General features: G+C 37.0%; 1 protein-coding gene across 3 annotated transcripts in view; it reads left to right on the forward strand.

Moving 5' to 3' along the window:
- The window catches only part of LOC149806647 (ATP-dependent RNA helicase DDX4-like), a 108,756-nt gene extending 98,607 nt beyond the window's left edge, over positions 1-10,149 (forward strand). For all 3 annotated transcript variants that reach the window (XM_089956131.1, XM_089956114.1, XM_089956123.1), the window contains 2 exons: positions 3,329-3,448; positions 4,664-10,149. In XM_089956131.1, the coding sequence (XP_089812257.1) occupies positions 3,329-3,448; positions 4,664-4,789 (246 nt within the window). In that variant the 3' untranslated portion in view covers positions 4,790-10,149. The remainder of the gene's footprint in view (positions 1-3,328; positions 3,449-4,663) is intronic.
- The last annotated feature ends 3,942 nt before the right edge of the window (positions 10,150-14,091 follow it).

The raw sequence follows: 14,091 nt of genomic DNA on the forward strand, positions 1-14,091 counted from the left end.
AAAATCATGAAACTCAGAGGGGATGCACCTTGATCAGCACTACACTATTATTATACAAGGTCTCTGTGACCTATATTTCATGCACATTGACTTGTTAAAAGTTTTGCATTTAAAAACATGTTTCTTGGATGCTTTTCATGTTATAATCATGAAACTTGATAATTGGATTTTATCTGTTGGTAATACACACTCACCACTAAATGAGGTCACTATTACATAAAGTTTTTTCTTTTCCATCAGTGGTTAAGTATAAATGTTAGCTCATTTTTTTGTGTGTGATTTATGCATCCTAGTTGACTTAGGTCCTTTCTGACCTTTGCAGTTGAAAGAGTAGATATGATTATTCAGTAGTAAACTTTCAGTATTAATGATCGTAGTTTGCACGTTGCGACAGGTTATTCTCAAGGTTAAATTTACATTATGTGAATGGGGGCCCCGAGTGGTTTAAAGCGCTCACCATTCCGGATCACTGCCATCTTACCTCTGTCTGCTTGTGTTTGAGTCCAAGGCTCAGCTAGCATGGGTACGTGGGAAAGCCTGCCAGTAGCTTATCTTGGGTTGGTGGTTATTTCTTGGGTTTTCCAGGGTTCTTCCTCCACCAGTTACACTGGTCACCATGCATAGCCTATCTTGTGCTGAAAAATGGCGTTAAACTCTAGAACAACGGCAACAACATATTAGAAGAGTGGACTCTGCATGTCTTTTAAGTCTCACCTGCAGTAGCTAATCAAGAATGAACTATTCTTCAAATAGTGGCTGTCACTACAAAGCCTGTGACTTCCATGGTACTGGTAAATTGGGGAACATGTCCGGAGAAAGAATCTGTTCTTGATTGGGAAAAGCTCTTTAACTGCAAATATATTTAAGAGTTTGGGGAAAAACTCAGAATTTTCAGAATGAACTTAGACATATAAAACATGTAATTCAAGCATAATAGAATTGATCACAAGTCAGATTTATTTAGTTTTGAATGGAAGTTTAGGACGTTGTGGAACTGTTCAGTTGGTTGAGATACAGTTACTCTGGATCATTTGGGTACTTGCCCTAAACATATTTGTCGAGTCAGTCTCAGACAAATGGATTGGTCAAGTGGACTGGTTACCCCATACTCCAGTCCATATTAGTATAATTTCTTATCTTGAAACTAAGAAAACCTAGCAGCACACTTTCCACACATCTGTCATTGTGTGATATCTGTAAATATTGGACACAAATAATGAAGCTTGTCTTCTTCAGCTTGATATGTAAAGTTTATAATAATGTATTTTGATAAATCTTTACTAATTAAATGATAGTTTGCACAAAGAACATTGTGATGAGCAGTATCGTCAGTAGTAAGCTTAAAAACCCGCAACATGCCTTTGCAGTGACTTGTACAATCGGACCATTCCAAAAACAGATCACTCGTACATCTCACCCCTGTCCGTGCGAGTTCGTGTCTCCGCTACACCAGTGTCTGTATGTGAGAAAGCATGCTAGTAGTTTCACATGGGTCAGTGATTCTTTCTTGGGTTTTAAGTTATTCCTTCACCAAATATACTTCCTGTCGTGTATAGCCTGCTGTTGGCTGAAAATTATATTAAACCCCATAAAGTACAAGCTCATGATGCAGACTTTATAACAAAATGGCTTCAGATTATGAAAATGTTGGGATCAGAGTGAAGATAGCACGTTTAAAACCCTTCGAGCTTGCATTTAGTGCTAGTGGAAAAAGTACAAGCAGTGTAGTGATATATGTGAATGTATTGTGTTGAGTAATGTAGTTGCAGGGCAAATATTTGTTGCAACTCGTACCAAGGAAAAAGTGCATAGAAAACAAATTCAGAGACCTGCATATGTAGATTAAAGTCCTTTTTATGTAAAAGTACACAATTTTTAAGAGCTTCCTGTCAAAATTTGAAACATCCCTTTTCTAAATACTATCTTCATACCAACATTTGGATTTAAGCTGAGGAAAGTTCACATGTTATGGGAGAGTCTCAACAGCTTTGATTTGAACCCTTTACCTCATGTAAGCACCTTTGAATGCCTCTACCCGATTCTCATAGAAGCGCCTTTGGATGCCCGCTGTAAACATCAGCCATTTTGAGCTGGTTTTTGTTGCACCAGGTTCTGGAAAAATCTGTTATTTAAAGTACCGTGGGCCAGTAGCTTCTCGTGGGTTGGTGGTTTTTCCCCGTGTTTTTCCGGGTTCTTCCTCTACCATTAATACTGGCCACCATACATAACCTATCGTGTGCTGAAAAATTGCGTTAAACCCCACAGAAACATGATAAAGTAACATGGTCAGATTCTTCACTACCCAAAATGGAGGACGAGGATTTCGTTACTTTCCTGGAGTTTGCACAATTAAAATCATTCCTATGAAAGTGTGTGTGATTTAGATTTTTAACTTGGCGTTAACAATTTTCCAGTCATATCACTGTCTGCAATGTGGCAGTTTAAAGTGATGTCTAGTACTGGGGCATCATGCTACAGACATGCAGCATGATGTCCCACCCAGTCACATTATCCTGACACCAGGCCGACCAGTCTAAACACTAACCTCTTGATGCTGAGCGCCTAGTGAGGCAGCTGTTATTACCATTTTTTAAAGAAGTCTTTGGTACGACTCAGTTGGGGTCTGAATCCACGACCTCCCTTATCCGGGGTGAACGCTATAACCACAAGGCCACTGGAGCGGTTTACTATGAAAGCTTCAATAACTTGGGTAAAGGTTCAGATATTGATGCAGGCATATTTAATTTATCAAATGCAGATGATTTAGTGATGTAGACATAAACTAAGATCTGGTAAATTTCAAGTATGAGAAATGGCAGCAATGGTTGGTAACCTGGCTTCACTGGCTTGACAGTGAATGAGTTCTCTCGATTTTAAAGCACATAAAAAAATTCTTCTGTGAAAAATACAGCTATAATGATCAGATTTTATTTTTCGTTGTTTCTGTACACAATAAGTATGTACAAAAATTGTAAAATATTTCAAATCAATGTTGAATGTAACATTCTACATTGTTGTAACAGCAGGTAGGCCTATATATATGGAGTCGGCTAGGGAACGTGTTCTGTTCATAGCATACTGCACTATGTAACTTCAGTACATGTATATCAACTACCTAAAAACCATACACTCTGAGGTAAAGGGTTAAAAAATGCACATTTTCTAATTATAGATCTTTTTTTTTTTTATTCTATTCTTTAAGGGTCTAAGTGAGCCCAGAAAGAGTCGGTTTCATCCATCAAAGGAATTTTCAGAAAGTTTTGTGAACCCTGAAAGTAATTTTCGTAAGGTAGCTATGTAATCTTGAAAAACATTCTGCTTTTTCAAGGCAAGTCAAGAGGTGCCAGAATGGCTGGAGAATTATGCTAAAGGCAGTGTCTCAACAGCAGGATACATACCTTTGGGAAACAAGTTTGGTGGCAAAGACATTAGAAAAGGCATTCCAAAGGTAAGTTTGAAGATTTAGGTTCATAGTGTGATGCAGTGAGACTAGAACTTGAAGCTTGCCCCAGAATAGCATTGGGTGTTTCTAATATTCACTAAGACTACAAAGTTGATAACACAATTATTTCAATTAATCTCTTGACTTTATACTTTACATGTTGTCGGAGCAGTCTTTGCTGGATTTATAACTGGCAGTATTTAAAAGATATTATCTTTGTTGCTTCCCAACACTTCTTGAGGTTGTTTTTTTTATAACCAATGCTGATAGAATGAAAAAGGACATATTCTGCATCATCATTGTTCAACTTCAATGTTAAAGTCCTTTGTTTGCTTTTGAAAGCCATTGAATGTGGGGTTACATTGCAGAATCCTCCTTCAGTTTATAAGCAACACTTTATAGTCATTACTTGTTACTGAATTTGTGTTTGTATTGTAACACTGTATGTGTAATTAAATGTTTGTCCATAGGGTCAAATGTACTTTTACTTACTGGTCTTTCTTGCACAACACAGAAAGATGATCAGTTTATTTGGTTTGTTAACACATTAACCCCTGGAGTTTTTTGCCATTTTTGCCTGAAAATCGAGTAGGAAACACATTTTGAAAGCTATTTCTCAATAGACTCGAAAACACCAAATCCCTGGTTATCTTTCAATAACATACTGCCTAGTTGTGTTAGAAACATCATTTTTCATTGGCTATTTGACTCGCGCATGAGCAGAAGGGTAAAAGTTGGACTTGTTTATTTTGTTTTGTTTTTTTTTGCTAAACGGAGCCATTATTTTTGTATGGAGACCACTATTTATTCCAAATGCCCATCTTGTCCTACTTTTTGCAAAGGCTCATCTGTCTGTTTGCAGTTCATACTGGTTTGCCTTAGATCTGAGACCAAAATGTCTAAAATGATTCCGACCACAGGCGATTTTGCGTTAAAAACAAAGTCGGGTCCAAAAAAGTAGGTTTTTCTATCAGTATTTTGTAGTGCAACTAGATACTCCAGATTATTTGGTATCATTGTAGAGCTACATCTGTCTACCTTTCTATAATACCACCCACTTTAGTGTATCATGCATGACCATGACGCTACAGAGCTCGGCAGTAGGCTACTACCTCCTGCCCCGTAAAGTCGTCACTAGGGGTTAATGTGTTAATGGGAAAGTGTTAATTTGTCTGTGCATTATCTATCATACAGGTCTAATAAAAAACTTGCTTTTTGCAGAGTGAGGTAAATGCAGGATTTGACAGTAGCAGTGGCTTTGGAGGTTTTGGTGGTGGCGTTAGTGGCTTTAGAGGCAGCAGTGGATTTTCTGCTAATGCTGGGGGAGATGAGGAAAGCTGGGACTAGCTGAAAAATAAACTGGCCTAGCTTTGTGAATAAAGCCACATAAGAACTGACATTAACTGGAGTTAATGGAATGGGAACCAGTGCTATGTCAGAAATCATGATGTAATAGCATATAATCAGAAGTTCCAATTTCATGCTGATATCACTAAGTTGTGCTTCGTCAACAGTGGCTAGTACAGGATTTAAGTTCAGATTGTTGCACAGGACCTCAGGGATCTTGAACATCTGTGTAAATATGTTTTTTTTTTGTGTAAAAGTTTCTTTAAAGAACAGTTTCAAAGAACTTGATGTAGTCTTTGATTTCAGCACAGTACTGTAGTTCAGTTTGTAACCAATTAATAACAATTGTCTGCACTCTTCAGAAGATGAGGTGCTTGGCAGTTGGAGATTATAGCGCTTTCATTCACAGTTAATGTGCTTAATTTTCTCAAGTTGACATGGTTGCCTGCATAGAATTTGATATATAGCCCAAGAATTCACAATATAAACTAAAAGAGAGATGGTATGATGACAGGATGAGAAGTACAGGATTCAATAATGATTGTATTTATCCATGGATACTTCGATATGATACAAACCTTGTTCAGAACTTTGTTTTAATTGATGAAGAAAAATCCAGACTTTTCATGCAACATTGGAGATTCTCAAAGTGGACAAGAGGAATATTGATCTGCATCATGGGCTTCAGGTGATTCATAAGATGGTGGACAGAATGCAAGAGATCGTTTTTATGAGCTTAGCATAGTGTTACAGCACATGGCAGCCAGTATATTTGGTGGAAAAAGAACCATCGACACATGGTCAGCTACTGGCAAGTTCTCTCACACACCCACGTTGTTTGAACCAAGACTCTAACTCGCAGAGACAGACAAGATGGGAGGCAAAATTCTTGAGCAAGAACTAAGACAAAGTTAGTCCAGATCTTGTTAAGGATCATAAACATTGTGCATTGTAATATGACCCTAGTGTTTGTGTGTATTGAACTGTGGAAAACAGTAACATCATGCCAATTGATATTTTTAAGAGGTAAGGTTGTTTGAGGCAAATTGTAAAAGTCTTTCAGACATTCTTGCATCTGTCCGAATGGTCTGTGATAAGCTAAAGTGGGCATTTGTGCAGGTTTCCGATCTTTTATGACTTGTAGTGGCTAGCAAGACACTTTTTGTTGTATGAATTTAAAAGCATACAACAAAACATGTCTAAAATCTTGATTATTTTCAAGTGTATACCTGAAAACTGGTTAAACTTTCCGGTATTTATGTTTACTGTGTAACATTTTAGTGTTTGTACTTTGTTGCTAAAGAAATACTGCATACCTGAAAATTTTGAAGTATTGTAAAATTAAATTTGTGCAGTTCCAATTTTCTGGGTCAGCCAGACCATGAATTTAAAGTTGCAACAACCAAGTCAACATCCTTCCTTCAAATGGAGTGGAAACACATAATCTGTTTATTTTTTTAAATATCAAGGCTATTGACATTGCTTAGAATGTAAAATATAATTAGGATAAGTACATGCATGAAATGGACTGAATACAATTTAATTCGGATGTGTAATTTGAAGAACATGAAAAAACCTGTAAGATAGTGACGACTCTACCTGATGTACAAAATAGTAATAACAGCAAATTTCCTCACAGTCTGTGTGCTTTTTTTTTTTCCAGAGCACATAATAATCCAATTTGTGCATACATGTGTACAACTATCTGCTAGCTAAATAATTACAGTTGAACCCGGTTATGTCACTGGCCTAGGGGTTTGCCAAAAAGCGTCGAGATAACCGAAGATCGAGATAAACGAAAACCAATATGGCGGCAATATATTAGCATGTGCTTGAAATTTCTTTATGTACATGATGTGCGTTAATAAATGAGAATGTACATGCACGTGTTTTTGGAGGTTTTTTTACACAACAGCGTTGCCGCGATTTGTTTGATGAAGCGATCGGCATGCTATAAAAATGTCCATACATGTTTGCTAACAACAAAAGGCATATGTGCACCAACTAACAGCAGAGATTTACCAGTATACAATACAAACCACCGTCGATTCTCGATACAAACCTTTATTATATTCTCCAACATTGCAAACACAAAGATCGCTCACAAAATCACAAAAAATGTACGGGGTGTAGTTCGTTTTTACAAAAAGCTAACCAGTGTCAAAATTAAATTCGCGAGTCATTTCACTCTGATGCAGATGTGCTTGCCTGTGCTGACTGCACATTTGATACAATGTCTTCATCGGTGATCACGCCATCAGTAACGATGTCTTTGTCGATTTCTGTGTAATCTCGGAATTCCTGGACAGTGATGGCTAACTCATGTGCCTCCTCTTCCAAGATAGCATCTGTAAGGCTTGATTTTTCTGCCACTTCCACGTCTTATATACACGAAAATACGGTAGTGAGATGGTGAAGTGGCATTGATAACTAACATTTTCAAAAGCCGGCGATTGGTCATGGGGATCGAGATAACCGATGTTAAGTGGCAAATTTGGCCCTCTTTTGTGCTCTAGATATTAGGGTTCGGCGACATAAAAGAATTGACATAACCGATGAGAAAATGCTAAGACAAAGAGAGAATTTGGCAGTTTCACTTCAAAAACGTCGACTTAATAGGGTTGGCGAGTTAACCGAGGTCGAGATAAGTGGGTTTGACTGTAGCAGATTAGTCCCATGTTCTCAAAGTCTTCGAAGTGCACCAGTCATTACAATACATGCATTAATAACACTTCCATTCGCCTGTACTTTATGGATTCTGTTTTGTACAAGGTCAAGGTCACCCAGCAACTAGGGCTTCCCACACATCGATATTGGTAAATTGTCAGGCATAGTTATTGATTTTGTTAAGCACCTAATCCCTAATTCTTGAGAACTTTATGCATTGATAGCAGGCTTTAAAAACACCTGAGAACCTAATTAAGATTAAAATAGTGGTATTAAATGTGTGGAAAAAGAAGTCAACATTTTATTTAAGATCTTTGCATTGTGCCAGATTTTAGCAATGAATAATTTCTTACTATAATTCGGATTAAACCTTTTTTTTTTTTTTTTGCCTGTACAAGGAAATGAATGTTGGTATATTAAGTTGTTCAGAGATATCCACATTGTTTAAATTTTTGTTTGTTTTTGTAAATGATTGATCCATAAAATTTGGAATCCATAAATATGTAATAAATATTTTTTTTTTCCTTCCCCCTCAAACCACAAAATTTGAAGCCGACAGAAAGTGTTTTATTGATGTAATGAAGTTGTTTTGACTATGAATGTAGTATTGGTATTTAATCTAGTCATTGTTCATATGTCTAACCAATTTTTGTTTTGTCGTTTTTTTAGCTTGCCCGATCATTAGGTATAGTCAGCTTATGGTATGGCCACATGTCTATTATCCTGCTGTCCAGTTTGGCTTTTACCGCTATGGAATTGAGCTTTACGTCATCAGCATCTGAGTTCATATCTATGCATACTAAAGAGGTTATCTTGCATCAGATTGTTACCACTCTAGACTTCATATTTCTGATCAGGTTTTGAGCAAACTTGGAATAGGTAATTGTATAGCGGCCATCCATTTAATACGTACTCATGGAGGGGGAGGGGGCTAACCCAAATGCATACGCTTGCATATTGGGGGGGGGTCTGCTGATAATGTATGCATATAAAATGGGGGGGTGAAACCTCGATAATAATTTGTGTAATACCTAACCTGTTCAACTGGGTTCAGTCGGTGTTTGAATTTTAGCGGACACTAGACAAACTGGTTTTTTTTTTTTTTTTTATGTAGCCTGACATTCAACAGCGGTGTCTGTTTTATTAAACATGTTAATAAAAAATGTTAATATTATTAATCCTCTATAGTTTCTGTGTGGATTAAAATGTAGGCCAATCTATAGAATTGGGGGGGGGTTGGGTAAAAAGTATGCACGTGTACAGGGAGGGTGGGGGTCAAGCTTTGCCAGATTTTTGCGTATGCACTAAATGGATGAACCCATACTGGAATAGATATTTGTATTGTCAAGATCTTGTACAGGTTTGATCCAGATACATGCATATTGAAGTGTGCTTTCATCTGATTTAAGTTTGAACTCCATAGGCCATATTTGCTGGCTTGAGATTGATGATAAGCTCAGTTAAAATCAACTTTAGCACATGTTAATAAAGTGATTATGCAAATGATTGGCTTAAATGCGAGTGTGCTAAGCATCATATTTCCGATCATATTTTGACCAGATTTGTTCTGGATGCTTCTGTAATTGACACTTTGGATGGGTACAGTTACAGGTGACATCCACTGGTGCTAATGAGCAGAGTTGTTATATTGTACCTCACTGCTTGTGAACACTCAATGTGCCATATTTCTGATAAGATTTAGGCGAGATTTGGTATGGAGGTTTATATCACTCTGCTGGGCATAATTCTTGTAAGATTTGGTATACATGTTAATAAAGTGATATTCATACATATTAATGAGGTGATCATTCATATTAATAAGGTGATATTCATACATATTAATGAGGTGATCATTCATCTCATTGGTTATGCTTGTGAATACTCTAGTTGACATATTTGTGATCAGTATCAAATTTGTATAATAAAGACTTTGGATGAGTTTGATTATGAGTGAGATATTAATTAATATCAAATGGCAGGTCTAAATGGGGAATGGTTGTGACGGGGGGGGGGGGTAAGAAAGGAAGTGTATGTACATTGATGATGGGGCTGTGAACAGTTCTTTTAATTAGTGCCTCGTCCATAGGGGCAGGAAGAATGCCTTTGTACAAACAACTTGTCCTTTTTGTGTAGTAGACAGTGATCCACATTATGTATTGTCAAGGAAATGAAAAATGATGCCAACATTAAGAGTATAGCAACTATGTGCTTATCTTTTTCTTTCCATCTAGTTTCAGTAGGTGCTTTTACTCTTAACAAGCTGACATGTCAACTGCCCAGGTGGGCAATGTCGAGCTCACTTGGATCTATCATTAGTCGCTAAGAGACATTTATGTTCCATGAACCGGTAGAGGATACTGTTCTTGAACGTACTTGGTGTCTCTTAATATTTTGCTGTAGCTCTTGCAGTGGCTTCAGTTAATTAGTACTTCTTTATGTACACAATTTAGCACTGCTATTATATACAAGGTTAATTAGCACTTTCTTTATGTACAGTGGTAATTACTATTCTGTGCCCAAGATTGCATTTGCTAGCCATTGTCAAGTCATTGACAGTTTTGTCAACATTAAAGCTACCTTGTTTTATGTACATGCTGGTTTTATTTTTTCTTTTAACTGCTTTTACGCCATTGTTTTTAGAACTCATTTTCTCTGAATTCAATGGTTATAATAAATAAAAATGCAAAACATGACTTTTTTTTTTTGTTTATCAAAATTTGTCTAAAACTTTTCAGTTACTGCATTATCAAACAAATTGACTTTGCCTTGAGGTTTTAAACTTTTGAGCAGGAGTTTGTACTCAAATTTTTAACAACATATAATTCTTTTATGCATATACAATGTGTTGTATGTACTAAAAGTCTAGGTGTTCTGGTTTCTTAGGTTACTATTTACAACTGTATCTTTGCATATGGTTTGATACATTAACACCTTGATCATTTTGTATTTAATATAGCAAACCATAGATTATAAATATAAATAGTGATTTTTACAAAACTGAAGGCATCCTTAGTAGATACAATATAGTAACACAAACACACACAGATATATATATATATATTGCTGACACTGCTTCTCCATACATTCCTTCATGAAGATTGTCTGCGCTTTCACCATTATTATTATTATTGAAGATGTCAGTATTTTTTACAAAACTTCTACCGGGTACCAGTTGATCCTTCCGATTAGTTACCTGGGTTCCTGATCAAAAGAAAATTGTGAATCTGAACTGCTTTGTTTTTAGGTTCACACATGCCGACCCCAAAAAGAGAGTATATAAGTGTAATTATTACTAATAAGTGGCAAAAAAAAAGGCGTAATCTGAGCATAAAAAGAGCAAATGATATATTACATGCCATAGTTACAAAAAACTCTTTATTATGAAAAACATGCATTCATTTTGCAACTTACCTGGATCTGCAGTTAAATTTTTTGTCACAAATCTGCTAAATCCATGTGGATTAGTAGTTAATACAAGAATACAATAGCAAAAGAAATGCGTTATTTATGCATAATGCTCACTTTAGTCTACATGTCTACAGTACAGTAACTTTTCGCAAATAGTCATAAAGTCCACAAACGATGACTTGTATTACATCATTGTAAAATTCTTATTTCAATTTTTTTTTAAGTGCTATTGATTTGTACTTTTTCAGATGCAGCATGTTTTCAGGTTTATCAGTCTCGCCCCTAACATTTTTCAGTCATATAACATCCATCAGTCAAATCAATAAGGTCTGTTTAATGCAATATCTGGCACCATTTATTTTCAATTTAGAGTTTTCTGCTGTGTATGTGGTATCAAAATAGAATGAATATGTGGCACGTGGTTTCACATTTAAGAAACCCTACTCGTTCATTTACATACCATAAATAGAAAATAAGACTGTTTACTACCAGGCCTAACAAAACCAAGATGACCGTACATAGAGTCCTACCTGCATGAAATCAATAAGACGTTTATATCTTCTCAATTGTTATGATTATAGCATTCATTATCTCTTTAATTTGTTGACAGATGAGATGAAACTACAGCGTTGAGGAAATATTATATGACCTGTGTCTTTTATTTGCATTGCTAGTCACATAACTACACAACTCACAGCCTACACATCCATGATATCAGATGTTTAATAAAATGTGATACCAACAATCTCGCCTCCACCTATAATGTTATTGCAAATATTCAAAAATATTAAATTACATTAACGTTATATTTGTAAAGAAACAGAAATGTACATAATTATCAGTATATTTAATCTGTGAACACCGACCAGACTTATCGTTGTTGCAGAAACTGGAGAAATCTATATTCACCAGAGAGAACATGTCCAAGCTGTTTTGTTGGTATCACATGACTTTTGAAATGTGCGCTATCTCCCAATCATAAAAAGGAAGGAAAAACGTTGGCTTAAAGTTGAACAATTCCCAGAAATCATAGTTTAAGTCGCTGCAGAGAAGATTACAAAGTCGATTGAAAGACGGTATATGCAGGAGGAAATTATATCAACAGATACATGTAGGTAATGGCCATCCATTTAGTATGTACGCAAAAAATCTGGCAAAGCTTGACCTCTCCCTGTTCACATGCATACTTTTTTACACACGCACACACAACTGCATACGTATGCTTGACGCATCCCCCACCCCTAAAGTCTATGAATAAATGTTCCATGTTTAATAACATTAACATGTTTAATAAAACAGTCCACCGATGTTGAATGTCTGGCTGCATCAAAGAAATAAGCTGCGTAACTTTATAAAGTTTGTCCAGTGTCCACTAAAATTCAAACGCCGACTGAACCCAGTAGAACAGGTTAGGTATTAGACAAATTATTAAATTATCAAGGTTTCACCCCCACCCACCCATTTCCTATGAGTACATACATTATCAGTAGAAAAAACCCATACTCAAAGGTATGTATTTTGGTTAACCCCCTCCCCTCCATCCAGGATAAGTTCTGCGCAGACTTATCAAGAGCATCCCAGAGAGCAGCAAAATAATCATCCTCAGAGATTTCAATGCCAGAGTGGGCCAAGACTCAGAAGCCAGGAAAGCCATCCTTGGGAACATGGCGTGGGTGGCTGCAATGACAATGGGCACCTGCATCTTGAATTTTGCGCAGAATTACAGCTCACAATCACAAACACCGTATTTCAGCAGAAAAACAGCCTGAAAACTACCTGGATGCATCCTAGATATAAAAAAACTGGCACCTAATCGATTACATCATAGTACGCCAAAGGGACTTAAAAGATGTCCTTCATACTAGAGTGATGCCCAGTGCAGAGTGCCACACAGATCATCGTCTTGTCAGATGCAAGCTCGACTTCCACTTCAAGCCCAGGACCAGACAACAAGGAGGTACCCTGAGAAGGAAGCTTCAGATCGAAAACCTGGTGTCTGAAGACGTCAAGGTAGATTTTCAAAAGTCTGCAGTCTAGACTTGAAGAACGTAATTGTCTGCCAGTTCTACCTCTGGAAGAGATGTGGAATCGCATCAAGGCTGCCATTCTACAAACCTTATAATTTGTCGTCATGTGTAAATCAAAATTGGTATTTAGACACGCGAGCAACTTTGCTTCCACGGCTGTCAATGGCGAGACAACAACTGAACACACTGGCCTGAGGATATTTTGAGAGTTCATGTTTAAAAGACCTTTTTTTTTCACTCAGATTCATCTCAGTTAGTCGAAGACCATTGCCGTTTTTATGAGGTGCTCTGCGGCCACAAACAACCTTTTTTTCAGAGCCATTACGGATACAGTTCGCATGGCCCATAATGCAGCTGCTTTTTCTGCTTCAGGAGCCTCAGCCACTGTCAGTGCTGGAAACGAGCAATGAAAATTTTCCACCACTCTTTTGCATTTGCACCACCTCTGACTTTGACAACTTCAATGTTAGTGAGGTGTTCTTTTGTATCTGGGTTAACCACACAGGGACATTGCTCTGGTTAATCTTGCCTGACAAAGTTTTACCCACACTTATTTATTGTGCTTTTTTTTTTCTTCATGAGCTTTTTTTCACCAGGGAAATTGTCACTTTGTAATAATGCCATTATTTTTAGTTGTGCAGTTCAATTGCTAGATTTTGAAAACCACTACGAGTACATGAAAACTATTACAAATTATCAGAGAAAATCACAGCAATGCATCTGTAAGTGGGGACTGGGCTCTAAGCTGCATGTGCATAAAAGTGCATGTCAACCACGGACTTAACCTAGTCCAGGTGTTCCAAAGAAAAGTAATAAATCAGGTGCATGTTTCTTCTTCTGCTGGGATATCTGCAGGCCTGTAATAACATTATCATGCCAGTGCAAGTAAGACCACAGCTTGTGATAATGCACATGCGACATGATTGTTTACAAAGTCAAGAATTTTTTTTCCGATGGTTCCAGATGGCTGTTAAACCTGATAGAAACTCCAGACACTACAAATTGGTCAATTATCATTTTTCTACGGAGTTATTAGCCGAGCACCTGATCTCTTGATTGAAACGCCACAAACGTGTCTTAGTGTGCTGATACCTTGTTGAATAGTTATTTGCCATGATAACTGCTAGAAGCTTTCTTCCGTTGACTGTGTGGTGAGCGTGAAAAATGACGGCGCTGATGTGCCTCGAGAAACCATAAACA

This window comes from Sinohyriopsis cumingii, chromosome 1 (genome assembly GCF_028554795.1).
Source record: "Sinohyriopsis cumingii isolate HCF-2022 chromosome 1, ASM2855479v2, whole genome shotgun sequence".
Taxonomy (NCBI): domain Eukaryota; kingdom Metazoa; phylum Mollusca; class Bivalvia; order Unionida; family Unionidae; genus Sinohyriopsis; species Sinohyriopsis cumingii.